At 38.3% G+C, this 27,494-nt stretch overlaps 11 protein-coding genes across 11 annotated transcripts; 6 read left to right on the top strand and 5 right to left on the bottom strand. All coding sequences in view use genetic code 12, as the record gives it.

Moving 5' to 3' along the window:
• Positions 1–877: 877 nt before the first annotated feature.
• On the top strand, positions 878–3,517 carry MNN1 (Mnn1p; the record flags this gene model as incomplete). The annotated part of the gene is made up of 1 exon (XM_036811311.1): positions 878–3,517. One exon carries the CDS (start codon positions 878–880, stop codon positions 3,515–3,517), a length of 2,640 nt encoding a protein of 879 aa, XP_036663271.1.
• Positions 3,518–4,057: 540 nt separating this feature from the next.
• On the top strand, positions 4,058–6,196 carry CPAR2_101250 (uncharacterized protein; the record flags this gene model as incomplete). The annotated part of the gene is made up of 1 exon (XM_036811300.1): positions 4,058–6,196. The coding sequence occupies one exon, from the start codon at positions 4,058–4,060 to the stop codon at positions 6,194–6,196; it is 2,139 nt and encodes a 712-aa protein (XP_036663270.1).
• A 256-nt stretch (positions 6,197–6,452) lies between these two features.
• On the bottom strand, positions 6,453–9,743 carry RAD9 (chromatin-binding protein; the record flags this gene model as incomplete). The annotated part of the gene is made up of 1 exon (XM_036811289.1): positions 6,453–9,743. The coding sequence occupies one exon, from the start codon at positions 9,741–9,743 to the stop codon at positions 6,453–6,455; it is 3,291 nt and encodes a 1,096-aa protein (XP_036663269.1).
• A 242-nt stretch (positions 9,744–9,985) lies between these two features.
• PUT1 (proline dehydrogenase) lies at positions 9,986–11,512 on the bottom strand (the record flags this gene model as incomplete). Its single annotated transcript, XM_036811278.1, has 1 exon — positions 9,986–11,512. One exon carries the CDS (start codon positions 11,510–11,512, stop codon positions 9,986–9,988), a length of 1,527 nt encoding a protein of 508 aa, XP_036663268.1.
• Positions 11,513–12,673: 1,161 nt separating this feature from the next.
• On the top strand, positions 12,674–15,460 carry CPAR2_101220 (uncharacterized protein; the record flags this gene model as incomplete). The annotated part of the gene is made up of 1 exon (XM_036811267.1): positions 12,674–15,460. The coding sequence occupies one exon, from the start codon at positions 12,674–12,676 to the stop codon at positions 15,458–15,460; it is 2,787 nt and encodes a 928-aa protein (XP_036663267.1).
• Positions 15,461–15,631: 171 nt separating this feature from the next.
• On the bottom strand, positions 15,632–15,919 carry CPAR2_101210 (uncharacterized protein; the record flags this gene model as incomplete). The annotated part of the gene is made up of 1 exon (XM_036811256.1): positions 15,632–15,919. The coding sequence occupies one exon, from the start codon at positions 15,917–15,919 to the stop codon at positions 15,632–15,634; it is 288 nt and encodes a 95-aa protein (XP_036663266.1).
• A 462-nt stretch (positions 15,920–16,381) lies between these two features.
• On the top strand, positions 16,382–18,043 carry CPAR2_101200 (uncharacterized protein; the record flags this gene model as incomplete). Its single annotated transcript, XM_036811245.1, has 1 exon — positions 16,382–18,043. The coding sequence occupies one exon, from the start codon at positions 16,382–16,384 to the stop codon at positions 18,041–18,043; it is 1,662 nt and encodes a 553-aa protein (XP_036663265.1).
• A 157-nt stretch (positions 18,044–18,200) lies between these two features.
• Positions 18,201–20,588, top strand: UTP13 (Utp13p; the record flags this gene model as incomplete). Its single annotated transcript, XM_036811234.1, has 1 exon — positions 18,201–20,588. The coding sequence occupies one exon, from the start codon at positions 18,201–18,203 to the stop codon at positions 20,586–20,588; it is 2,388 nt and encodes a 795-aa protein (XP_036663264.1).
• Positions 20,589–20,625: 37 nt separating this feature from the next.
• Positions 20,626–22,086, bottom strand: UAP1 (UDP-N-acetylglucosamine diphosphorylase; the record flags this gene model as incomplete). The annotated part of the gene is made up of 1 exon (XM_036811223.1): positions 20,626–22,086. One exon carries the CDS (start codon positions 22,084–22,086, stop codon positions 20,626–20,628), a length of 1,461 nt encoding a protein of 486 aa, XP_036663263.1.
• A 3,209-nt stretch (positions 22,087–25,295) lies between these two features.
• On the bottom strand, positions 25,296–25,529 carry CPAR2_101170 (uncharacterized protein; the record flags this gene model as incomplete). Its single annotated transcript, XM_036811212.1, has 1 exon — positions 25,296–25,529. One exon carries the CDS (start codon positions 25,527–25,529, stop codon positions 25,296–25,298), a length of 234 nt encoding a protein of 77 aa, XP_036663262.1.
• Positions 25,530–26,627: 1,098 nt separating this feature from the next.
• On the top strand, positions 26,628–27,458 carry CPAR2_101160 (uncharacterized protein; the record flags this gene model as incomplete). The annotated part of the gene is made up of 1 exon (XM_036811200.1): positions 26,628–27,458. One exon carries the CDS (start codon positions 26,628–26,630, stop codon positions 27,456–27,458), a length of 831 nt encoding a protein of 276 aa, XP_036663261.1.
• Between the last annotated feature and the right edge of the window lie 36 nt (positions 27,459–27,494).

Raw genomic sequence — 27,494 nt, 5'->3', positions numbered from 1 at the left:
TGTATCAGAAACTGAGCGAACACAACCTTCAAATGTAAAAGGATTAAGGTTTCGTCTCGTATTCGTATTACAAATTGAAAAAATAAAAACGTTTTCTATGAGAAAGCAATGATCAACACTAACAACCACCTCAATTAACAATTAAAGCAAGGCGTTTGCGATATAGTTGATGTAACTGAAGAGTCTAGAAAGAGAGGGATGTGAGGGATGTGAGCCTCGTGTAGTGGCTTTCTTTCGTTTGTTGCGGGAATTTCAGCACTCTCTCTACTACAAGGCATTTTCTAGTTAAGGTAATTTTCCTCTGGCTAAGCCCTGTGGTTGTGAGATTTTTGTTCAAAATGAGTAATATTTAGATTGGAGCCCACTTTAAATCATCGCCTATTTATTTCCCTCCAAAGAGTGAACTGCTTCGAGCTCAAAAAGACACTATCCTCTAATCAACAGGTTCCTTGTGTGTTGTGTGCTCTGTTCCCCACTGTCTCCCCTCTGACGTTGCATCCCTTGAAAATAAGCCTGTGCATTTTGTGTAACAAAAGTTTTTTTTAAAGAGAAAAAAATTTATTTTTGCAACTGATTCTTGTATAGTTGCACAAAGTGTATCAGAACAAAAAGAGGCTTCATTCCTTTTTCAACAAAATTTCATATAGCTCATTTTTGTTTCTTCTAAGCTTACTGTTTCATTTATAACCTACTTCTTCTGCTCTACTTGTTGCAACATTCTTTTGATGCTCCATTGACTCCTGCACCATATTTGTTCATCCAATAATTGCTCATTACCATCACATATTGAATTAAGTCACCTTTACATCACCGCCACCAAATCCACACCAGGACTGCACTCCTCTCCGTTCCACTTCACTTTCTCACCACCACCAACATGATCAAGATACTGACAAGGTCAAAAAAGAGAATCACAGTTTATTATGCATCAGTGGCACTATGGGCACTATTAATACTTACTTGGTACCACTACAACTACAAGCCAGAAAACATTGTCAATCATTCAATTTACGACATCTATGATGATCATTATGGCCAAACACCCAAGCTTAACCAACGACCATCAAATCCGAAACTATCCGGAACTTCCAACAATAAAATGAACAGTAATAACCCATCACTTCCCAACACAGCCACTGAATCAGATCCACAAGGTGAAGACGGTGAGGAAGACGATTACGAGTTTCCCGATTTCAAAAACACAACGATATATCAAACATTACTTGATGATTACAATATATCCAAAGAAATTGATTTCCATTCAACTGTGTACGATTCCATTTTCGAACAACATTCATTAGATTCAGTATTGGGCAATCTAAATTTCAAACAACGATGTGATCTATATTTTAAGCATATCTTTTTGAATAATCCTAATTGGATATTTGATCCTAATGAAAACTATAATGTTGTTTGGGGTGCCCCATTTCAGGTGTATAAAAAGATGCATAAGGAAGAATTGGAAAGGGAGTTTAAAAAGAAGTTAAAAATGCAAGATCAGGAGGCTGTTGAAGAGCCCTCTAAAGAGCCAACTGAAGTTGAATTGCACTTGAAATTGCAAAGACTACAACGGATAGAACATCAGAAAGAACAAGCTTTGAAACAGCAAAAAGCACAACTCAAGCATCAACAACAGCAAAAGCAAAAGCAACAGGATCAAAATCAAAATCAAAATCAGAATGCACCAGCACAGCCACAAGGTAATAACGGGCCAGTAATGAACCAGTTGGATGCAAGAGAAGAGCTGCTGTTTGAAAACTCTCCCGACTTTGTGGAATTCCAACGAACATCATACGCCAAATGGAAATCTCACGAAATGGATCAAAAAATAGTTGACAATGTAAGCGTATTGAGATTATACAACAAATGTTACGTCACCAATGATGAATCGCAACAACAACAACTGACTAAAAGATTCATCAAGGATCAAAAAACATTAATACGACAAATTGACGATGAAGTGACGCAAATTCCCAAATTCACTCCGTCTGATCAAGAAAAACGTATTGCTGATGTTGAATTTAGTGAAGTTTTCCAACGTCGCGTTTATCCCTGGCTCTCATTTGAATTACCGGTATTTGAACGATGGACGGGTGATATTTCCAACTTGCCGCCAAATTATCGTGACATACTCAATGATCCAAGTCAACCAGTAGCTAAATCTACCAAACTATCGAGCAGCAATTTCCTCAAGAGTTATAAAGGTTTATGTCAAGGTAAAGGAATCGTTTTATCCATTGCTGATAAACACGTTGATGATAGCGTGAGCTTGATCCATTTACTCCGTGCATTAAACAACAAGTTGCCTATCCAAATTGTTTATTTTGATAATTTGAGTGATGATACAAAGAGGAGGATAGTTACTGCTGCTCGTGAAGACTTTTCCCATTTACCACAATCCTATTACAAAATTGCCCATTTGTTTCCTTCCGATTACCTTGACCCTAAATCAAAGGGTTTACCCAAGCAAGAAATTTGGTTTGTAAATACCGCCAGCGTGATTAACGAACGTTACAAGATGAAGTTTGGTGGATTTGCCAACAAGTTGTTGGCTACGTTTTTCAATTCATTTAATGAAATGATGATTATTGATGCTGATACAGTAATGATGCAAAACCCTCAGGAATATTTTAAACTTCAAGGTTATAAAGATACCGGAACCTTTTTTTTCCGTGATCGAGCCGTTATTCAGAATCGAGCATTACTGGATGGTGAATTTTTCAAAAAAGTTTCGCAATCAACTGTTGATTCACTCATGTTTGATGTTCCTTTACTTACTGACTATACACTACGTCGTGATTATTTCCGGGGGTTGCTACATACAATGGAATCAGGAATGGTGTTGATCAATCGTCAATTACATTTCAACTCCATTCTCATGATTGTTCACATGAATTTCATGCATCCTTTAAAACGTCTTTCCTATGGAGATAAAGAATTGTACTGGCTTGGGTTTGCCCTTGCTGGTGATGAAAATTACCACTTCAATAAACATGGAGCAGCAGCAATTGGACAAATGACAGATCCACAAGAAAGATTACGACCAGATGGATCGCTCCACAACTCCAAGGAGTTGTGTTCACCCCACCCAGGTCACATCAATGAAGAAAACAATCATACTTTACTATGGATCAATTCAGGTTTCCGATTCTGTCATCAAGCACCCATGGTCAATTTCGCCAAAGAAGTGACATTGGGATCAAGATTGAGATTTCTCCCACAAACAGTGGAAGCATTCAGGACTTTTTATTACAGTCCATTACGTATCAAAACGGCAATTGTCCCACCACAAGATCCTGAAATACATCATCGATGGAATAAACAAGATGAACCTACTCATGGTTGGTTTATGGATCAGCACTATTGTCAAAAGTATCTTTGGTGTGGGTATTCAGTGATTGGTGGTAAAGTTAGTGAAGATGAGGATAACACGATGGAAGGGTTGGTTATTGAATATAGTTCAAAAGAGAGAGCCATGTTTGATTATTTGGGAGACATTTGGATCGGAATGGAGTAGCCCTGTAGTGAAGTGGATCTGGTTTTGCTGTATATATATATATATATGTATATATACGTATATAATGATTATAATGATAGTTAATGTTTATATTTTGAAGTAGTCTACTGAATTTGTAGGTTATACTCAGAAGCTTTTATTTGCAATCATGAAAAGTTAACTGGTAGTACCCTTCCCCCCCTCAAAAAAAAATAGAGGTCGTGTGATTGTGTTACATTCAAATTCGATTCGTGTGATTGATGATGATGTGTGTGCGAGGAAAAAACTTTCCTTTCTAAACCAAGCCTGCAACCAACTTACACACAGAGATACTCACCACATCAGTTGATATTACAAAACTACAGTTGTATCAAACACGTCGTCTCTACGTAACTACGAAAGCAGACTTGTATTCTAATTTTATCTAAAATAAATCTATCTCTTTGAAAAGGTAGACAGAATACACAAACTATAAACAACAAAAGGATACTTAGACAAGCCCCCCCTCTTTGAAACGGTGAACTTTTGAGCATCAGTCTAGTCAGTTAGTCAACAAAGAGAATGTCTAGAGTGTCAGCTAGAAGTAATAAGGGGATCCATCGAGGTCGTGAGGATGAATATCGTTATGAAGACATTGACACTGAAGTTACCACCGAGGATAAACAAACTGCATCGAGTGGCAAAGAGACGGATGCAACTACTACTACTACTACTACCACAAGCACCACATATAACGACGCTAAATCCCGTGATGATCCGGAGTATGTTGACAATGGTCAAGTAGATGCTGATGATGCTGATCACGAAGAGATAAATTGTGGTCCTTGTGGAACGACGACAGAAAATTTTGATGAAGATACAGATCCATATGGTGACATGGTTCAATGTGAAAAGTGCAATACTTGGCAACATATAAAGTGTATGGGATTGAAAAAGAGGTCGATACCAGATGATTATATTTGTGATCAATGTTCAGGCAATCCTAGACCCAAAATTAAAAAGAGAAATCTGTCAACTTCTTCTGCCGCTGCAAAAGGAGATCCTAGTGCTAAAAGAAGAAAAAGCTCCACTGCTCAAAATCCCAATGGCGGTCAATCTCAAACACAATCCCCAACTGCTCTTGATGGACCATCGAGAATTCTTGAAGCTTTAAACGATCCAACACGAATTAGTATCGCTAGAGCATTTTACAATTTCTTTAAGAAGGCGTATCCAGTCAAAGAGGGTGAAACAGTTAGTGATGAAACCAAAGATGACAAAGCCACATCCTTGGCATTGGAAGTTGAGGATATCATTGACCGTGAATTCCCAGTCAAGACAGCCAAAGCAAAATACACTGATGAAAGTCGAAGAGTCTTGTTTGTTTTGAAAAAACACTTCACCAATGATATCTTTGCTGGTAAAATTACTTTAGATGATGTTGTAAAAAAGACACCACAAGAAATCAATGAAGACATTGCTAGAATTGAACAACAAAATAAAGAAAATATTAAAAACATAGTCTTGGTTGAAATTGAACAAGATCAAATCGTTAGAAGAACTCATAAAGGTGAAATTATCAAGGAAAATGAGAATGAAATTGTTGATCAAATCGATGATAGTATAGCTACTAGGAAGGTTGATCATCGTCGATTCTCACATCACGATTCTACTGCCCCAATGAAAATTATGCATTCATCAATTGAGCATACTGCTTACAATAATGCTAATCCAAGGTTAGGTGGTGGTGATTTTTCAAGTGATAATGAACACAGTGATATTGCAAATGCTCCAAGTGATTATGACAGCGGTGTGGAAAGTGATGTAGGCGAAGTAGATGGGGATAAAGAAAATGTTGATGAAAATGACAGCAGTGCTAAAGGCAAACCTAGTGTTAATGAAGAGGCAAATATTGATAATAAATCCACTAGTTCTCTTAGTGATGCTCAAGCTAGTGAAACACCAGATGAAGAGAAATTAGGTCCAATCTTGGGTGAAAAATTGAAAAAGGTCACCGGAGGAGACAGGGATGACTCTGAATCGAAAGAAGCTCCCCCATCAAAGCAACGAGTTTGGAGTGGATCACTAACGTTTCCTGACTTTGCCCAATTCAATGCCGACGCTACGTTTTACTCATCTACTGATATAGATTCCGGTTACGAAATCCCACTCCAAACCGCCAAATCAATCTTTGTCGAACCGAAATATGTTATTCAAGGTAAATTGGGCCGTGATAGGTGTGACTCCTATTTGAATGCAATTGTATCAACACGAAACTTGTATATTGTACAAATCTCACCTAGTGATGACGCAATCGATAAAGATAGAAACAAACGTCATTTTGACAAATTGTATCATTTCTTGATTAAAGAAAATCGAGTTGGCGTTTTGAGTGGTAAACCCCCATTTGTTAAAGATTCTTACTTGATGCCTATTGATTTCAGAGATCCTCATTTGGCTCAAGTTTTAACAAATCATAAACGTGATCAGCATGGAGTTGAAATTGGCTTGTTTGCGGTGTTTGTTGTACAAAAGAATTATACTCCTAATGGATCTGGCGCCAATAGCGTTCGCAGTAGTGGGAATCATGGCGATGTGCATAGACCTAGTTATGCACGTGGTGGACCTAGTTATTCAGATGTTAGCAGTACTCTGGTGCCCCAAGCGCCATCGCACAATGATAGCAATGATTTGCATTCGATCTTGAATCAATTGCATTAAGAACGTGGGAAGGTTGTTGCTTTTGCTTTTGATTTTCTTTTTTATGTGTAATGTGTTACGACTCCTGATGTATATAAGCTTGTAATAATATTTGTTAATGATCCGTATAAAAGGGTCTTATGCTAGGTGGTCTGGCTTAGCATGCTCTAGAGCGTATACATTAGAGGAGTAACTATCGATAGTTGGAAATTACGATATGTATATTAAAGTGTATAGGTTTGTAATTGAATTAGTTTGAAACTCACCAGTAGAAGCCCTATGTATTAATCTTTATTGTCACTGGGGGATGCCAGATATGTCCAGAAATCACACATTGGACAACCCATTCCCAATTGACAATCTTTAACTCGACAATGTCTTTTGATTTCTTCAGTTTACTCCTATGTGCCACCCTCTTTGATTTATCGGAAAAACTCCTTGACCCATCTACGCTCTTGTATAGTGCGTCGGCAATTTGATTGTTCCCATAATCACAAATCAAGATATCACCATTGTCATTCCCACCATGCAATGATTTAACCAAATTGAAAAATTCATTATCAACATTGCCATCGTCATCAATACTCAATTCAGCATAGTTTAGCGAACTTGCACCAAATGCATGAAAGATAAACCTGCACGTATCCATTTCGATAATACTCTTTTTGGTGGATTCAATGTTACTCGCCGTTGTCATTACAACATGGCAATTTCCCAACAAGTCAGCATGCAAATCCATTTGGAAATCCAAACATTGGCCCAATTCGTAATTTCTCCGAAATTGGTACAAGTCACAATTGGCCACTGTGTTTAATTTAGTCGATTGGCCCGCTGGTAAACAATACGCTGGCCATTGGTCTAAATCGACAACGCCATTGATGACATCATTGATATAGGATTCTGATAAAATGGGCCATCCGAGAGCCAAAGCTTGCAAGTATTTAGAGCTTCGACAAAAGTTATTTGATATCAATGCAACAAATGTCAATTCACTAGTGATGGAATACGATGATTTGAGGTAGAGTCGACCACCACTGCCAGTTTTATCTTCTTGTGGGCGTTGCATGTATTGGAAAAGATCCATCAAATTTGTGTCCAAATACGTGCCGCCATTAGACTCGATCAAATTCTTGATTGTATGTTTTTGCTGCCCGTCAATATTGGTAATACAAAATAAGCTATTAGCGAAAAGTTGTGAGGTTTGAGTAACCCCCTTTTTCGGTGATGGACTAAGTGGATGTATCATTGTTGAATGACGGGATAGTTTTGATGGTGTAGAAGGATATGCTAACGATACTCCACTTGTCATCGGATGCATAGCCAAATTTGGTGTTGCCGATATCTCATCCCTAGTGTCATTGGCATCTTTTTCGCACCTTCTTTTGATTTGAAACTTTTGTTGATGCATAACCCAGTCGCCTAGCTCCATTGAACATTGAGAAATTGATGCCACAAACTCCTCATTTTCGGTCGACTTGCGACTTTTGGAGTTTCTCTTGTAATGAATCACGTTGTATCCTCTGATGCATCTTATTCCATTCAACAGCTCTTCAGTAGATAACCCAGTAACCACGCATTTGAATCTCTTGTCCTTTACATTCAAAGTATCTCCAATTCTGATATCCAACGGGTTCAAATCTTCATTCTTGATACGTGATGAGTCTTGCTCAAAATCTACAATCGAATAGTCACCATACCTAGAACTAATGTAGCCACTGTACATTTTCAAGTTATAGGTTGCCCAAACGCTATCTTTGCAAATAATATCCTCCTCATAAATGCAATCAGACTGTTCCTTTCGTAGGACTCCGTCAACTATGTTTTCATCATCCTGTTGATATGGATTGTTATCACAGGAAGGAGTTTGCGAATCAATAATGTTGTTGACTCTTCGTTTAGGAACGATTCTTCGCTCGTCAGAGGCTGTTTTCTCAGCAAAAGTAGTGTCTCCGTAATTCACATCCGATGTAGTTGTGTAATCTGCGTCAAGGTCATCATCTTCCTCTTCTTCACTTTCACTCAAACTCAAAGAGTTGATTCCATCAGGAGAGCTAGGTGGAGAAACATGTCGCAATGGCACGCCATCCAATATACTGCGTGAATCACTTTTAGAGTCGTTTTCAACTTTAACGTCGCCGCCTTCTTCGTCATTGGATGTATCTGCTTGTGTATGATCTTCATCGGTACGTACCAGCTGATCAGCAATTTTCTTACTCGGCGAAGAGGACGATGTTGAAAATGTCTTATCGAAAGGTGACGCAAACACTAACGGCTCCGAATGATTTCGCAATTGGGTACGATGACCAGGTGTGGTAACCGGATTGTGATTTCTATAACCATCTCCATAATTTTCAATATTTGCTGTTTTGCTTCGTTTTATCTTGGTCGGACTGTGTGAAAGTTTGCGTTTTTGACGACTTGGATCATGGTCAATCTTGTCCTTCGAGTCGTCAAACCCCACAGCTTCTTTATCGTCTTCAACTTTCACGTTTGATGAATCTTTCTCCTCATCTGTTTGCACTTCAAGTGTATTTGGTTTCAGCAAATACAAAGACGTATCTGGTTCATCCTGTGTATTGATGACCTGTCTGTGAGATAGTAGTTGCATGTTATTGTACTGGTAATTTTGGTTTGCTTGTGATTTGACAATAAATGGGTTTTGAGAGTCCGTTTCACTTATGTGGCCCTCCTGCAGTGCAAACAAAATTGGCTTGTTTATAACTTGGGTCTCAGGAAGAGTGTCATACAGCCTCTTTCCAGAACCATCAATATTTGGAACTTTCGTTGTATCGTCATTTTCTTGAGTTGGTTCTTCCGAGTGGGCGACAAATGATTCAGAGCTTTCAACATGCGGTAGGTCAATGCCAAAGTTGATTACTTGTGTTTCAGGTAAATTTTGAGTACGACGTCGAATAATAACCTGAGTTTCTGCTAAATCATCATATCTACTACGCGATTTTCTAAACCTTTGTCTAAAATCTTTGGTAATCGGTTGGGTATCCTGTAACTGTTCAAATTCAGCACGAGAGCCATTGCCAATAATCTGCGTATCCTTCAAATCTTCCAATCGATGTTTCACTGGTTGATCTATGGATGAAATACCGTTTCTCGGTATGAGCTGAGTGTCAACCAACGCACCAAAATTAAGCTGTGTCGGTATTGGGTCATCCTGTGTTTGTAGTTGGTCAAACTTATCTTTATTTGTATAATCTATCTTGCTTTTCTGAGTTGAATTCCCTTCGATATCCATCGATATAGCTTCGTCGTCTTCGTCATTCATTACTTGTGTATCTTGTGAATAGTTGTTACGAGTGTGGTGTGAAGCAAGCATCTGAGTTAGAAGTGACTGATCTTCATAATACTCTCGATGTTCCTCTTGTTCTTCTTCGTCATCGATATGGGTGTCTTCCAGTGAATGATCTGTGATTGAATCAATCTCAAATTGTCGTGATTGGCCAGAATTAAAGATATCTTTGTCGAGCTGGCCCGCATTGATTTCACAACTATTTTCTTCTTCGCGTGGGATATGCACCGATTGGTTGTGTTCTGCCTGAGTGTCCAGACTCATTTAATGCATTATCTTGGTTGTTGGTTTAGATCAAATTGAAATGTTAACTTTATTTTGTCAGCGCGTTTTTTTGCGCGAGTAAGTGCATTCACGGACGAAAATTGTGAGTTGGAGGCAGAACTTCTGTACAAATCTTCGCGTTGGAAGAGCCTCATACTAAGTGTTACTTCTACGGCATGACAACAATTGATTTACAAGTTCATCATCATTATCATTATAAATATCTATGGTAAAGCTATATTTTACGATGATGCCTTAAACATTCTTCCCATCAATGTACTAAAAGCAGCTTTAACCAATGGCCATCCATTATCATTTTTAACCGCATCACCATTCTCTTCCAATCTTCTCAATAAATATTGTTTAGTTTCCAATGGTGGACCCCAGGCAACATACTTGATAACATTACCAATTTGGTAATTTTTGATTAAATCATAAGTTACTGAGTCAGCCATACCCAACAATTGACCAAGCACAACATTGCTTTTGTTGACATTGGTGGCATTTTCCTGAGTGTAAACTTTGGAGCTGGCTAATTTCAAAGATTCGGCATTGTGACTAGCAACAACTAAATGTCCAATGGTTGATTCTTTGTCCTTCTGGTTCAAGATGGAGTCGATACAATAGGTAATTCCAGCATTGTAGTTGTCATCAGTATCTTGTTTCGTTTTGTGGATAATCGTAGCACGTTCTTTTTCAGAATGGATGTATGCACCACGCACCAACTTCAAACCTAATCTGTAGTTTTTCTCCTGAGCCAATCTTTCTTCATAAGCCAATAATGAAGCAGAGTCAGAAAGGTACATCTGGATAGTACCAACCACATAACAAGGTTCATTCAATTTGTTGAATTTTTGATACAATTGACGTTGCAATTCATACACACCAGGTTGCAATTCGTACTTTTCAGCATCAATAACAGCCACAACAAAAGGTGCAGTTCTTTCAGGGTAAATTTCAGCCAATTTCTTGTTTGCATCATACACAGCTTGGCATGCTTTTGACGCTTTAGCAACCAACTCTGCAAAAGCAGCTTCTTCTCCATTATTGTAGTTTTTCAATACATGTGCAGCATTTTTCACAAATCCAGTTGGTTTTAATGCAACGTAACCCGATGGTATGTCATTAATGTTTTTGTCACAAGTTTCAATCATTTTCGTGATATGTGGTACCAAAATTCCATTAATTGATTTAACAGTTTCATCGATAATAAATTCTGGATCAACATTGTCATTGCCATCACATGCTTCAATAGTCAATGAAATCATCATGTTGTTAATGCCTCTTTCGTGCAAACGTAATCCGGTTTGTTTCACTTCTTCCAAAGTTTCACCACCGCAGTAAATTCTGTACACCAATGCCTTGATAACGGCCATTGGTACGTATGGGAACAACTTGATGCATAATTTCAATATTGGTTTGTTCAAGGTGCATAATCCAATCATGAAAAACGAAATCAACTCCTTATTATTGAACGCCTTGAGATATTCATTTGGTGATACTTTTCCTGGATGTGTAAGGCGTGAGCTAACACTAAGCGGAGAAGCTGGTGTTGGAGTAGCAATACGTGCTCCTTGTGGAGCATTAGTTGGTATCATATGGTTTGGATCATTCTGAAATGATTGTTGAGTAGCGGTATTTTGAGCGTTGGGTGTATCATGAAAGCGTCTATAAAAGGTTGGTGTTTTAGCAAATGTCTTTAAAGTTGAAGCGTAGGATGCTGTAAGTGATCTTGTAGGATATCTAGTGGGTATTAATCTAAGAGACATTGAATGGTTGGGGAATAGAAAACGAAAAAGATATAGAATAGGGAGAAGGGTGGAAAATAAAAAGAGGAATTTGTATTTGGTTTATATAATAATGGATTCTTGATAGGATACGGCATCAGTTATGTTTGTATTGTTTTCATTGCGTTTTGAAGAAATTACTCCGATGTCATCAATTAGGTTTTGTGTTATTACATGTCCAAAAATGGTTAAACACAGCGAGCAGAATAATAAACTTCACGAGACGTAACTCCTATTAAACACGAAACATGCAGAAACAAAAAACTGTCGGTAAAGAAACATCAGACCATGTGACACATACTCTTCCAGCTTCGGCTACTTTATCGTTTTTTGACAGGGGGGGAAGTACCTGCGCAGTGGGCGATCCTTGCTTTGTTTCCATAACATATCCCGTAATTTCCTCAAACACTATCTCTTCTTTGTAGAATGTCATACGATACGATTGGTTTTTGGCATCTGCATTTTGAGTGAAGGTACCGAGTTTACCCCACATTGAATTTTACTAGCTATAACGTAAGCGGATTTATGTTAGCAAGGTTTTAGGTGTATTGTCTCTGGTAGCGCTAACGGGAACTAACTTTTTAGATAACAAATTCAAAGTAATCAAGGAAAATTTCAGCGAGGTTTTGGAGATCAGCCCCAAAATGGAAACCAAGACCTTTTCCCTTTCCTGCTGTGGTAGCTCACTTAGATTCTCAATTTAGGGTAACTTACACCGGACTACATCTTTGAACAAGTGGAATATGATTAGAGACTACTATTTGGAAAATAGTGAGGAGATAGCCATGTTCCGTTATCTTTGAACTTTTCAAAAGAGATAAATACGCTAGCTCAATTTGTGATCCGTTGGTGAACGAACTTTCCGTTTCTTCAATTAGAGCTATGGAAATTCGGAACTTGAAAAATAGCGGAACTACTCACTTGTGCTCCACCCGGGCTCCAATTATTCTTCCAAGTACTGCATGGCTCTTTAGAGAAGTAGTAATTAAGTCTTTTCTTTGAAAGCAGTTGGTAGCTATCGGTTGATGATGAGATGAGAGAAAAAGAAAAATTGTTTACATTGGCAGCTTCACCTGTGGCTACCATAGTTTTATGGCTAAATGAACGGCGTCTTTTCTAACTTAAAATCCACAAACAGGCCAAATGCTAATACGACATTGTTTACTGAGAAAAGCAATACTTGTACCAAGACGGTCATTGATCTTGACTCCCATTTTGCATAATGTTCTGGAATCAAATGCCACACAAACAATTCCAACTCCAAAGGAATCGAACAAGAAACAAAAGAGGATTTACCTAAAGCCAGACGAGATCAGGAACCGAAAGAGAAAGAATAACGGCAAGAGAAAACTGTCAACCTCACGACTGTTACCACGTGATGATGCACCCAAAGTTGATCTTGCATTGATCCAGGAGCTCTATCGCAAAAACAACGACCTTGCGAACCCGCTGACAAATGATGACTTGTTTCGATATATTGAGACATTCAGGCCATTTGAGCCCAAAATTGGAAGAAGAAGGTATGATCAATTGACCAAGGAGGTCAACAATGCTTTCAAAAAGAATCAAATTATCAGTTATATCAATTATTATACAAGCAAACACCCTGACTCACCACCTTTGATACCAAGATTAAGCAAACATCAATTAATAGAATCGTTATTTATGCGGTACTGGAGAATCACGAAACAGGATTCGAACGCATCAAATGATGAATTACTCAGTTACAGAGTCATCGAGTTAACTCCCGCTCAAAGATTTTTGCTTGATCCTAAACGATCTAAATTCATACGTAATATAATTGCATGTAATATCAAAGTTCAACTTGGCAAGAATAAGTTGTCGGTATCTGGTTTGAAGCTGGATTTGGATTATATCGAGGCAGAGCTTGTGCAGTTGAGTAATCAAATCAAAACAGAGGAAATTGATCTATCGCTGATTGGAAAAAGTGGGAAAACTGGATTTGACTTTAATGAAATATCAATGACCTCGCTGGCCTATTTTGAACAATTAAATGATAACAAATTTAAAATCTTGGCCCGCTCACAACAGAACATTGATACAGCAAAAAGATTAATCTTGTGGGCACTCGATAACAATCCACATATCCAGACTTTGCTCTTCAACAAAAAGGCAATTACAAATGCTCGACTACTACCTTATGTTAATGAAGATGTTTGGGCATGGTGTGATAAGCATGCTCAATATTATAGTCTATTTTTCAGAGATAGGAGACCCGGAGCCCACAGTGACTTGGTGTTTGAAAAATTTGACAAGATGAATGACAAGTTTTTGAAGCTGAAGCTGTTAGGGGAATTGGTGGATCATAAACTAGCATTGAAATCTGAGAATGACAGTTTCCTTGATGACGAGTTATCACAAGAAGTGTTGAATATGTTCAAATCTATTGGAACCGCAGAAAAAGAATCCACCGACAACTATTCCACCGAAAAGGAATCTACCGAAAAGGAATCTACCGAAAAGGAACCCACCGAAAACGAGTCCAATGAAAACGAGTCTATTGAAAACAAGTCCATTGAAAACGAGTCCATTGAAAACAAGTCTAGGGAAACTCAAAACATCACTAATGAAAACCCGGTCGACGCCAACAGTGACACTGTTTCTCAAGTAGTTAAAGAGGAAGAGCCTCTTAGTGGGACCAAGAATGAATTTGATTTGGACAAGATTATCAAAAACAGACATGAGTCAGCATCAACAACCAATGATCATGAGCAACATTTAAATCTCGAAGAGTTGCGTCACGAATTAGGTGCTTTTGACCATGATTTAAAGCTTGAAGATTTCCCTGATGTGTCGAATTTGATTGTTGATGCAGAAAAGCAAACGAGTGATGAAGTACTTGAAATTTTGAGAGCTGAGTTGGGAGCGTTTGCAGAAGATGATGGAGGTGCTGGTTATGATGACACAGAAGATGTTACAAAAGCGTTGGAGCTTGTTGATGACGAACAACGGAGTCGTGATTTTAATGATGGCTCTACGTCCGGCTCGCGCAGTGACGATAAAACCTCTTTGCGTCAATCGGTGAAGTCGTCACCTCTTTCGAAGCAACAGATTGACGATTTGTACACCCAATTGAATGATTTGGCATTTGCCAATGGTCTTCCAGGTGCATCAAGAGATGTAGAACCTTATTCGGCATACACGATCCAATTTGGTTCATTGTTATTTAAACAAGACAAAGGCATTCAAGCTGCACCTACGTCCGAACAACTTGTTAAAGCAAACAAAAGTCAGTTTAGCTTTTTAACTAGCATCCCGTTTATCAAAGACTTGGCTACTTCTTTGCCCATTTTATACAATGGTAACCAAACATTTACAAACAAGATGCAAATTCGATTAGTCCCATCCATCTACGTCAAATCTGACAATTCAAATCTCCAACAGTTGCAACAGTACCCGCCGGTCGAAATCCAAGCTGATTTGAATGATTGGGGTAAAATTAAATTAGAAACATTGCAAGTTTTATCTATAGAAGCAATCAATAATTGCTATGTTGCAATGCCTCACATGGCGCTGGATTTACAAGTGTCTAAATTGATAATTGGTGATTTGTTACAACCACAAATGGAAAGCCAAATTGCAAATGGTATTTCTTTTGATAATCAACCGAATTTGTCCAAATTTTTAGAAGATTCACAATTGAGTTTTGGTGGAAAGATACAAATCAAGCCTTCTTCGTCAATTGAATTGTGTATTAATGATCAATTGATCAAGTATGATTTTGTTCATTTGACATACAAGACTGATTTGATGTTTGATTTGAATGGCAGAGAGTTGTGTTTGAGTATAGTTGAAGGTGGAAGTTTTGGAGGGAAAAGATTTGAGGTCATTTTAGGTGATGGAGAGTTATCCAATGATGATTTTGCCAAATTTCTCAATGATGCGATCCGATTCTATTCCGAAATTTAAAAAAAACTACGTCAATGGAATACAAAAAACGGGAACAATCCACTCATTCTCTATATCCTTTGTTTTGGAATATTTATTTCGTCGGATCTTAAATACATGTACATACTACCGCTACTTCTCTTCCTTTTCTTGTTCTTTTTGCAAATGTAAAACTCAGTTTTCCTGTCATTTCTACTTCTTTTGTTCAAGCGATTTGACGTGCCTTTCCAAATTGTTGATTGAAGTTTGCAATGCAATTATATCGGCAGCAACGACGGTATTAGCAGCATTATATTGATCCAACAAGTAATAGTATGAAGCACCTCCGGTGACTGTGACACCCAATAAGAATCCAATGAAACCGCCTCTGAATGCACCCACTTTCTTAGGTTTTGGTGGTGGTGGTGGTACTACTACTGTTTCTGTTGCAAAAGTACGAATTGATCTAGCCAATGGTTTAGAAATGTGACGTGCAAACATTGCTGGTGTGTAGAGCGTGTGAGGTGTCTGGTGGAAAAGGGTTTATAATGGAATGATTTTTTTCTCAGTCGTTCTTTGCTGTTACCACCACTCGGTTTTAAGGTAAAGAGAGTGAGAGTATGTTTGTTATGCTACCAAATGATAGGAAATTATATTGATAAAGTAACTGACAATCGTATATGGTACATCATTTCCATTTCCAGTTCTAAGCCATTCCCCTGTTAGAAGCAACTAATTGTGCCAACAACCCTGTTGCAAGCTCTCCCTTGGGACTGATTTGTAAAGTGTTGTTTTTCGGCTTTAATCCCCCGGGTAAATTCCTCCATTGGCAAATTCGCATTCTTGTTCTTCTCTACCCGCCGCTTTGTCATGTGAATCCAAAATATCTTTCACAATATTTTTTGCAATTTTTCTCAAATATTTCAATGTAAAATAGCAACCTACATCCTTTTAGCAAAATTCATGTTTAGTCGATCATGGTATAGGGTAGCTCCTACGTTAAAAGCTACTCAGCTTATCAGAATACAAGGCTATGCCTCTACCCGACAGCAAGCACCACGTACTCAACGTTCAAAGATACTTCGACGAATTGGTCTCGGAGCAATTATTGCTGCCGCCAGTGGAGGGGCAGTATACATTATCGATAGGGAGTACAACTCGAGTCTTGCTACCAGAACTGTGAGGGCTTTGTATGTACTTCTTTGGATTGCATATGAGTACGGGTTCAATAGTAAAAAGTACCCCAACTTGGATGACTTGCACGAAGTAGCTAGTGAAAAATTGCTACAACTATTGGCAACAAATAAAGGGCTTTACATCAAACTAGGACAGGCCATTGCTAATCAAGGAACGTTGTTTCCCAAAGCTTATCAGAAGAGATTTCCACAGTTATACGATGATGCGCCAACTGATCCATGGAATAAAGTTGATGCTGTTTTGAAACTAAATTTAGGTGCCAATTATCAAGACGAGTATTTTGATTGGATAGAGCATGTACCTATTGGAAGTGCTTCTATTGCACAAGTGCATAAAGCTAAGTTTAATGAAAAGTTGGGCGGTCAAGAAGTGGCGTTGAAGGTGCAACATCACTACATTAGCAATCAAGTTGTGGTTGATTTATGGGTTTACCATTTCATGTCAAAGGTGTATGAAAAAGTGTTTGATATACCATTGACAATGTTTAGCAAATTTATTTCAGAGCAATTGAGCACGGAAACAGATTTTGTCCATGAGATGGAAAATGCACAGAAATTGCAAACCTTGATTAACAATGACCCGGAATTGAGAAATATGAATTTGAAAATTCCAAAGAATTATCCCAAGCTAACCACCAAGCAAGTACTCCCAGCTGAATGGATTGATGGTATCCCGTTGACGAAAAAGGAAGAGTTGCTTCAAAAGGAATTTGACCTCACATTGATGATGACACAATACATCAAACTCTTTGGCAGACAAATATTCCGGTACGGATTTGTTCACTCCGACCCTCATCCAGGTAACTTGATTGCACGAATCAACAACAAGGGAAAGCAAGAACTTGTGCTACTCGATCATGGAATATACACCACGCTTCCTGAAAAATTTAAATTGCAATACGGTAAATTATGGAAGGACTTGTTTCTACTAAACACAAAGGGAATAGAAGAAATAGCTCTTGATTGGGGTATTGCGTCACCTGATATTTTTGCAACATTAGTACAACTACGTCCAGTGAAGATGGACACGTCCAACCTGGATGAGAAGGACACTCGTGATATCTCGGATCTATTCAAGGATTTTATTGGCGATAGGCTGAAGTTTCCCAAAGAATTGACGTTTGTAACAAGGACCATGAGAATGATTCAGAGTCTTAATCGAGATTATGGTTCTCCAGTTAATCGTATAAACTTATTGACAAACGAAGCCATTGCTGCAATATCAACCGAAAAAAACCTCACCTGGTCCGATTACTGGGATGTGGCTAGAATTAAATTGAGTATGGTTTTCTCGGGTCTAATTTTCAAAATGATTCGTTTCAGACAATGGGTTTCTGGAAGCACGAATGAGAAAAACCAAGGATTAGAGGATTACATTGAGATGTATATGGAAAACACCGCCAAGTCATTAGGTATAGAATGGATGTAGATGTATAGTTTATAAATAGAATTAGAACGATTTAGAGAAGCATGGCATCGCGGACAAATCCATCTTTTCAATGCTCATCGTAGACGAAAAAAAAAAAAAAAATAAGAATTTGAACTTTGTTGCAAAACCAATATCATTACCAGCTCTCCTTCCAACAATGGACTTAAAGACAACGTATATACACAAAGAGACGGAACCGATTTATGTGGGTGGAACTAGTGCAAGTATATCTGCTTCGGATGGGCAATACTTGGCCACGCCACTTAACGAGGATGTCATAATCACTGACTTATTCACAAATGAGATTTACCACCGAATCGAAGGTGATGACGACGAAGCAATCACAAGTTTATGCATTACCCCTGATGGAAAATACCTTGCCATTTGTTCGCAATCACAACAACTACGTATATTTGATATTGGGGCTAAGCAAATCATCAAGACCTATAAACTTTCATCACCGGTATACATTTCCACTGTTGATTCGACCTCATCGCTATTTGCATTTGGTGGCTCAGATGGTGTTGTTACCGTATGGGACATTGAAGGTGGGTATGTCACCCACTCATTGAAAGGACACGGTACTACTATTTGCTCAATCACATTGTATGGAGAGTTGAACAATTTGAACAGCTGGAGGTTAGCTAGTGGTGATACGATGGGTACTGTCAAAATTTGGGACTTGTCTAAACGGAAATGCATACATACTTTGAAAGACCACAATACTGCAGTGAGAGGGGTTGCATTTGATGACGATTACGAGTATTTCTTCACTGGTGGACGAGACCATGTTGCTATTATATACAGCACAAAGAATTTTAAGCTGTTGTTTACCTACCCTATTAACGAACAGATTGAAGCATGTGGGTTTGTCAAATACGTCAACGATCGTCAGTTTTTTTATACGGCTGGTTCAAATAATGTCTTGCGGTTGTGGAATATAAAGACAGGTGATTTGATCGCCCAATCTCCAACTCCACTAAAAACCAATGAGGAGTTGTTGATCATTGATGTATTGAAGGTGTCTGATCACCAATTGTATTTGGTCATCAGCGATCAAACTTTGGTGGAATTGGATCTTTCGGTTGACGATGAGCGGAGGGTTGGAGATATTGTGAGGGAATTGCCCGTTGTTAAAAGAATTGCTGGTAACCAAGGTATCATTGCAGATATAAGGTATGTGGGTCCAAATAATAACTTTTTGGCAATGGCTACAAACTCTCCAGCATTGAGAATTATGGATTTGCAAAAGCCATTCGAATTGAAATTATGCGAAGGTCATACTGATATATTGAATGCCCTTGATGCAACCTCTGATGGAAAATGGATTGCTACAGCTTCAAAAGATGGTGAGGCCAAGTTATGGATTTGGAATGATGGGGAGGAGAGTTTTGAATTGTATGCCACTTTCCAAGGTCATGCAGGATCTGTCACTGCAATTTGTTTGAACAAACTGACACTGGAACCTACTTTTCTCATTACTGGATCAAGTGACTTGACTATAAAGAAATGGTCGATTCCAAAGACGAGTGGAACCACCGTGAAAACATCTCTATACACTAGAAGAGCCCATGATAAAGACATAAATGCCATCGACATCTCTCCCAATGATGAATATTTTGCCACTGCATCATATGACAAATTGGGAAAAGTGTGGAACTCTCAATCTGGGGAAACCATTGGTGTTTTGAAAGGCCACAAACGTGGATTATGGGATATAAATTTTTACAAGTACGATAAATTGATTGTCACTGGAAGTGGTGACAAGACAATCAAGGTGTGGTCATTGAATGATTTCACCTGTCAGAAAACCCTTGAGGGCCATACAAATTCCATCCAGCGAGTCAAATTCTTTAATCCACAACTGCCACAACTCATATCATGTGGTGCTGATGGATTAGTGAAAATATGGGACTATAAAGCTGGTGAAGAAGTTCGAACTTTGGATAATCACGACAATAGAATCTGGGCAATGTGTTTGCGGGATGACGAAGGTGATGAGTTCATCACTGCTGATGCTGATGGTATAGTGACTACGTGGACTGACAACACAGCTGAGGAAATCAGACTACGCGAGTTGGAAGCCAAAGATAAAGTTGAACAAGAGCAGAGTTTATCTAATTTTGTGAAGAATCAAGATTGGAGTAATGCCTTTTTGTTGGCATTGACATTGAATCATTCTATGAGATTATACCATGTGATTAAGTCATGTATCGAAGCGAATGAAGATGAGGAGTCACCTATAGGATCAATCAATTTGGAAAACACGATCAGTCAATTGAATAATGAGCAACTTGTCACATTGTTTAAAAAGATTAGAGATTGGAATATCAATTTCAAGTTTTTCGAAATTAGTCAATCATTGATTTCTGTAATATTGCAACATTTTGCTGTTGAGACATTGGTTGAAGTACCAGGACTAATGAAAATTATCGATAGTATCATTCCTTACAATGAACGTCATTACAATCGATTAGATGATTTAATTGAGCAAACATATGTTTTGGATTACACGGTTGAACAAATGAATAGTTTGTTGGCTTGAAAATACAATCTGCTTTACTAAATAGACCCACTCCTTTTCAAATGATATCACCATTTCCATATTTTTTACCTTTTACACACTCTAATCCTTCACCACCATAACTCGTTAATGGAACGACTTCAACAAATGCTCCTTCATCTACTTGACCACCATTTTGCTTTACCCATTTAGTGCCTCTTTCTAAGTAATGTTGCCTACAACTAGTTGGCGTATCATTCTTGGCACCATCAGCATTCTTTAAAGGTGAAAACTCATCAGTTCTGTCGACTTCAAGACACCCGAATTTCGATAATTCAACTGAAGTAAAAACATCAAATATGAATTGTTCCAATTTGATACCATTTGGTGTTTCAGGTTTATAAAACTGACCAGTTTTCAAATCAATTGATGGAATCTTCTTCTTCGCAATGTGGAATGGTAAATATTCTTGAGATGAAATCCATTGAGGAATCATTTTCGTCAACAAATCAATTGAATAGTAATGATTGACAATGTTTGCTGCGCGAAGAAACAACTTTGAATCATCTTGTGGATCTCTCTTTTCAGCTAGTTCTTGCGAGATTTCACTGTATTCAATAACGCATGGTCTCTTTGTATCATCGTTAAGAACAATCAATCCAACACTTTCGTTGGCATCTCTTTTACGAACAACTTTTGTAGCCAAATCAAATTGTTTGTCAATAGCAAATCCAATAAATAATGGGTCAGCAACTTTGACTAATGCATTGTCGACACAATACATGTGTATATGTTTGATTTTCTTATTAACCATATCTTCCAAGATTCCATTGTTTAATAAAGCCTTGTATAATCCACCATTCCCATCAGGTGATTCACATATGGCGTTTTTCGATTGAAGAAGAATCTTTTCTCCCGATAAATTAAAGCATGGCAATGTACCTTGGTTAAAGAAAACAACCTGATTTTTGTCTAATCCGAAATAGTTGTGTTTGGTGAAAAACTCCTCGGTCGATTTTCTTGTTGGTCCACTGGTCATAATGTACCACATTATAGTTGGCAATTTACGCAATTGAAGCTTTCTCTGAGCCAATTGTTCAATCTTGAGAATCTTTTCTGCTTGGATTTGGAAAAGTGGCTTGTGTGAAGGCAAGGAAACATCATAACAGCCCTTTGGATCACTTGAACCCAAACGGGTTCCTTGACCACCCGCCATCAAAAGCACCGCCACTTCCCCCTCAGCAATGGCTTGGTATCCCAATTCCGACCAGTGTTGTGATATTTCAGAGTCAAGATCAAGTGTAGATGCAGTCTGCTCAGGGGGCAACTGGGTGAAATTCTTACCTGATGAATTTGAAGACGAGTATTTAATTGCGTCAGAAACAGTTGCGACTAATTTGGATGGATCTTCAATCGTCGATAGTTGACTCAAAAATTGAGTTTGCTGATCTACTGTTAATTCATCAAAGAATTTGAAGATATGACCCTGATTTGCCTTTTTAAAAGTGTCGAAAATGTGTTGCTGTGATTCAACTGTCATTTTATGCATAAATAATTCAAGGTGGAGAAACTAACAAAGTTTGATAAAGCGAGGGTGTTTTGGCTGGTAGTCGTTGAACGAGTGTCGATGGAGAATAGTTGATTGTCAATCAAGTGTTTGTTTTGTTGATTTATATATATGAAACGGAGACTTTGAAATTTTCTTCTATTTTTTTTTTTTTTTTTTTGATTCAGCGTGTAGAACCTATTTTTAGCTTTTTTTCTCGACTTTTTTATACAAAGTGGTACTGGTTTAGTATGTGACCCTTGATTTCTAGTACCCCCAATGCTGTTGCTACGCTCTAGGATAACAGCTTTTCTTGTCTTGGATGCATTGCCCCAATGTTTTTTTTTTTATGTGGGCGCTAATGACTACTGCAGCGGTTTTTAGTGTAGAAGGTACTGCTGTGCCTATGTTTTGAATTTTGACGTTTTAGGAAATCTAAGTAGAGAACAGAAAAAAAGAAATTTTTAATCCAAAAGGGGAGGAAAAAGACTCCTTATGAGGTGGAAGACGTGTTGCGTGGTGTATATCTCTACTTGTTGGCTACTGACGTAGACACGTGGATACTTCATGAAGCATAACAACTGTCACTGCCACTTATTGACCTCCATTCACTTTTTGAGGTACTATACCAGCCTATATGCAGTGTCAGTGCCACATGGAGTTGCAAAACCTGAAACTCTCAGTCGAATTTGCTTCAACCCTTGTCAATGCTTCGTGTCTCCCATTTCGATTAGCTCCAGAGTGATGGTATTGAAGGAAGTGAGTCGCCAATAACTAGGCTACTCCATTCAGTGATGAGATACAATCATCAATTTTGAGGAAAGTCGAACTACCAACAAGATGTATAAATTTGCAACAAAAATTTTCCAATATCTCACTCTTGTAAAATAATATGCTTCCGTTAACGGATCTACAATTTCAAATCCTTGACCTCGTTTGGCGAAATGTGAACCAACATCAAGCCTTAGCTCTTGCTCCACTATATTCCACTTTTCATTTCGTTGTAAAAAGGAAATTGTACAACCATACTTATATTTATAACGATGCAACAGATTGGGGATGGCTGTTGAGCCTTGGGACTCACAAGTAGATAAACAACCGAAAAAGTAGTCGACTTACCATTGTCTCACTAAGCAACCTTGAGAAATACATTTCAGCAATGGATGCAAACCAATCGATACTTGTTTTCGAAATTCGTAATTGTTTTCAAGCTTTGCTTGAATTCCCATCTTAGTGTTTTTTAAAACGGTCAAACGGTACGATGTTCCTGCGTAATCCAACTTCCCGGGGTCTGTACTCTTCAAAGACAATCTAGTTCGCTTCAAGCAGGAATTTCGACACAGGGTGGAACAAAATGACCTTGTGGAGGAAGAACAAGAAAGTTTCTTGCTAAGCTTGATTACGAAATAAAGTCGTGACAACCAATGAATCATCTACGAAACGTATACAACCAAACTTTTCAAGTTGGTTAACAAATTTTTGAATATAATTGAGTTTATACTTTATTATCAACGAACTGACCAACTAGGTAAATTCAAGTTTACGTAGCCTTTAAAAAAGTTGCGCATACACAACTTTCTCGAAGTAGAGGTGGATCCTCTTTGTAAACACTTCAACACTGCAAGTCTTCAAAGATTAGCCTTGGATTGTGGGAATTATTTGGACTACTTTTCCTCGGGTAAACTAAATGAGCAATTTCCAAAACTAATTGATTTGACACTAGACGACCATTCAAAGTATCATGATTTAAACTTGGCAGCAACTCAGGAGCCATCAGAAGTTGCAACCCCTCATTATTGTCGCTAGTTGCAAAACCCCTAGATAGTTGAAGAGTTTAGGAAGGCTGCACTTCAAACTCCCCTCAGCTTCCATTAACTGTTAGCGTGAGGATACAGTAACGAACTATCACGAAATCATTGTCGAATTTTTGAGACTCGTTAGTCCACGTCTTTACTATGGCCAGATAAGGTGTCATACCCAGTCTGGAAGGTCCAATAGGCAGGGAACGGTCAGTCTCATCATGACTGGTCCACTTGGAGACTGCTTTAATATTCACTACAGGCAGTTTTTCATTGTCGATGAACTCAATACATTCCGTATGCTGCGAATCGAACCTATCTACTCGTTCCACAAAAGCCAGCCAGATTTGATTTCAATGAAACCAGAGTAGACGAAAATTATCATACAGATGGAGGAACAAATGAAACTCTTGTTGAAATTGAAACTGAAACTGAAACCGAAACAATGCAACTAAAACTCAAATCCACGCTGAAACTGAAACTAGAACTGAAACCCCCCATTGAAACTACAATTGAAACTGCAACCAATGCTGTAATTAGAGCACAATCTGTCGTTGAAGGTGTGCACAAAAACAAGACTAAAGCGCGAGGGATTCGCTCACGATTGAATTAGATGCGAAGTCTGGTGGAAAAGTATTTGGAAGCCACTCTGAATAAAAAGCATAAATGATTCAGTTTGAAACGGTTATCTCTTTATTTGCAATGAAACGGAGGGAGAGGGGTATAATCTCTTGGCTCCACATGCTTTTGGAATTAAAAGAGACAATCTGCTATGAATGATTACAATTTTCTTGAACCTGATTTGGCATTTCACTTTGTGTAATACCAACATTGTTCATAATTTTTGCAACTTTTTGAAACGTCGCATCTATTGTGTCTATAGTTTGTAGGGGGTGAACTTATTACTGCCAAAACATGGCGCTTTGTGGATGTGGACTTTGATACTGCTTCAAGCAATTTCGGAAACGTACAATGGAACTCGACTGTAACTGATAGTGATTGAGAAATGCAAGACAATGAGTAAATGTAAAAAAGGTCGTCCTACATCCGACAAGGGCTCTCAATGTATCTTCTGTTAACTAAAATACCAAGGCTATAAAGAAAAGATTTTCCGATCTGTTATAACATGTATCGCATATGGGTTGTTAATTGTCTTAGCTTCTCGATATCTTGCAAAAGAGATACACCACTATAGGTGCGAGTTCTCACTCGAATCCAATCGACAGCAGTGGTTAGTATCTTTGTGGCGTGAGCCTCTAAACAAGGAGAGCTAGAGGTTAAGTACTACACAATTTGATAAGTTCCAAAATATATCTCCTATCTTAAAGTAAAAACCCATAAATATGAAGCAACCGCTTCTTCAAGAATAATAACCACACACACACACATATATGGTGCACGACCCTACCCTTGAGCGTAGTAGGTTGCTGGGGTATATAAATCATCTTCTCTTACGCCTCTTTCTTCCTCCATGTGTCTTACATTCCAACCAACGAAATCCAATTCCTTTTGAATGTAGTGTATCTCCTTCATAACATTTGGATCAAACATTCTAGGAGCAATTATATACTTGGCGATAATTGGTGTGATGACGGCTCCTGCAACTAAGCCTTTAAATGTGGACATCATTGGTGACATATTGAATTGAATGAACTAAATGTGTATGTTGTGTAAGGTAAAAGTGTGAATATGAGTAGGAAATGGTTTCTTTATTTCGCTTTTGAATGAAGTACCAGCTGTTTCTATATGGTGATCTTGTTGACAAATAACTTATGTTTGGCTCTGACTCCGGGGTAGCGTATTGTATCGTTAAATCTGATGTTGGTGGTGGTGTTGATTTGTTTATGTACTCGTAGTTAGGGTGAAGATGAATTGGAAGTCTCTGGGGTGTAGAGCTAGTATATACAACTATTTGAGTAAGGAGTTATTAATCGAAAGTAATATATGGATCATGTAATTACTAAATCAAAAAAAAAAGTGGGGATTTTCTTCCTTAAAAAAATAATAGAGAGTTGGGGAGTCATGTGACTGAGTCAAACTGATTTTTAGTTTGTCTGTCTCTTTTTTTTTTTTTCCCCGGGTTTTTCCCTACTATTGTGAATTTTGTGTATTTTGTCCATCAGATGATTATTTTTGTTGTTTTTAAACCCGAGGATCATGATAGAAAACATATAACTCCGACTAAGCTATTGGGCCCGCTATTTCGCTGCAAGACGGAGTTACCGATGTAGATTGTAGTGTCAAAGTACAATTACGTCATGCATTGTTCCGTGGCTAATGCTCTCAGGTGAAGAATTGCTTTGGTTTCTTCGAAGTCCAAAGACAAATCCGTTTGCAATAAAGGCTCAAGGTGATACTGTCTCACCCTTTAATGACGGAACAAGAAACTTGAGGATGTGACAGCTGAACATCCTGAAACTTGGATACAGCCTCTAGTAGTCGAAAGTCTTCACTTTCGTCCTTGTACGAAACTTTTTTAGGGCTGATTTGCCTAGCTCGGTACAGTGGGCCAACTCGCCATAGCTCCAATCTTTTCAGTTGCATAGATCTGCTCTATTTAAACAACACTTACTTGTCAAACAGGTTGTCGCGTTTAAAAAGAATATTGAATCCGGCTTCATCATTTCCGTTAGGACAAAAGTGGTCGTAGTTGATGCGGCGCTTGTTCGAAAAAAGGAGTACTCTTTTTGAAGTCCCTGCTTTTGTTCCAACTTCAATTGAACTAGCACAGTAGTAATGTCTTCCCAACAAGCTTACTACAATAAGGGCTATAAAAAATCCATTTCGGATACACACGCCACCAGAACTGTGGACAATTCAGTCAGATACATCACCAAAGTACTTAAGCCTGAATTCAAAGTGTTGGATGTTGGTTGTGGTCCAGGATCTATTACTATTGACATTGCCAAGAATTACTTAACTGAAGGTGGGTCGATTATTGGTGTTGAGCCAACCAAAGAAATCATTGATACTGCCAACAATTTGAAACAATCAATTGCTGCTGATCTCGACAACATTTCATTCCAAATTGGATCAATTTACAATTTGCCCTTTGAAGACAATACTTTTGATTTAGTCCATGCACACCAAGTTATTGTTCATTTGGAAGATCCCATAAAGGCATTGAAGGAATTGGCAAGGGTTGCCAAACCAGGAAAGTTTGTCACTGTGAAAGATGGTGATTTGGAGTCAATGATTTTTGACCCACCCAAATACGATGTGCTTGGAAAGTATAACATCATGAGTGCTAAGAATAGGGGATCAACTGATGTGAAATCTGGCAGAAAGTTACTCAGAAGAGCAATCGAAGCTGGTTATAAATCCAGCAACATCACCACGTCTTCATCGACAATGTTATTCACGGGAGTTGAAAAGGAGAAGCGCGTTTGGGGTGAATTGCTCATCAAGAGGGTGGAAGGCGGAGGTGAAGTTTTAGTAGCAGATGATGAGAAAAAGAACGAGGAGCTCAAACAAGAAGTAGTCAAGACACTAAAAGAGTGGAAAGATGATGAGACATCGCTTTGGAGTGCAGTCAACTTCGAAATTACCTACAAAAAGCCAGAATAGGGAGAACTTTGTAAAATGTATGTGTGTATTCTTTCA

Source organism: Candida parapsilosis, contig 005569, assembly GCF_000182765.1.
Source record: "Candida parapsilosis strain CDC317 annotated contig 005569".
Lineage (NCBI taxonomy): Eukaryota > Fungi > Ascomycota > Pichiomycetes > Serinales > Debaryomycetaceae > Lodderomyces > Lodderomyces parapsilosis.
Note: the sequence above shows the minus strand (reverse complement) of the source record. Positions and strands in the feature narration are given on the sequence as shown.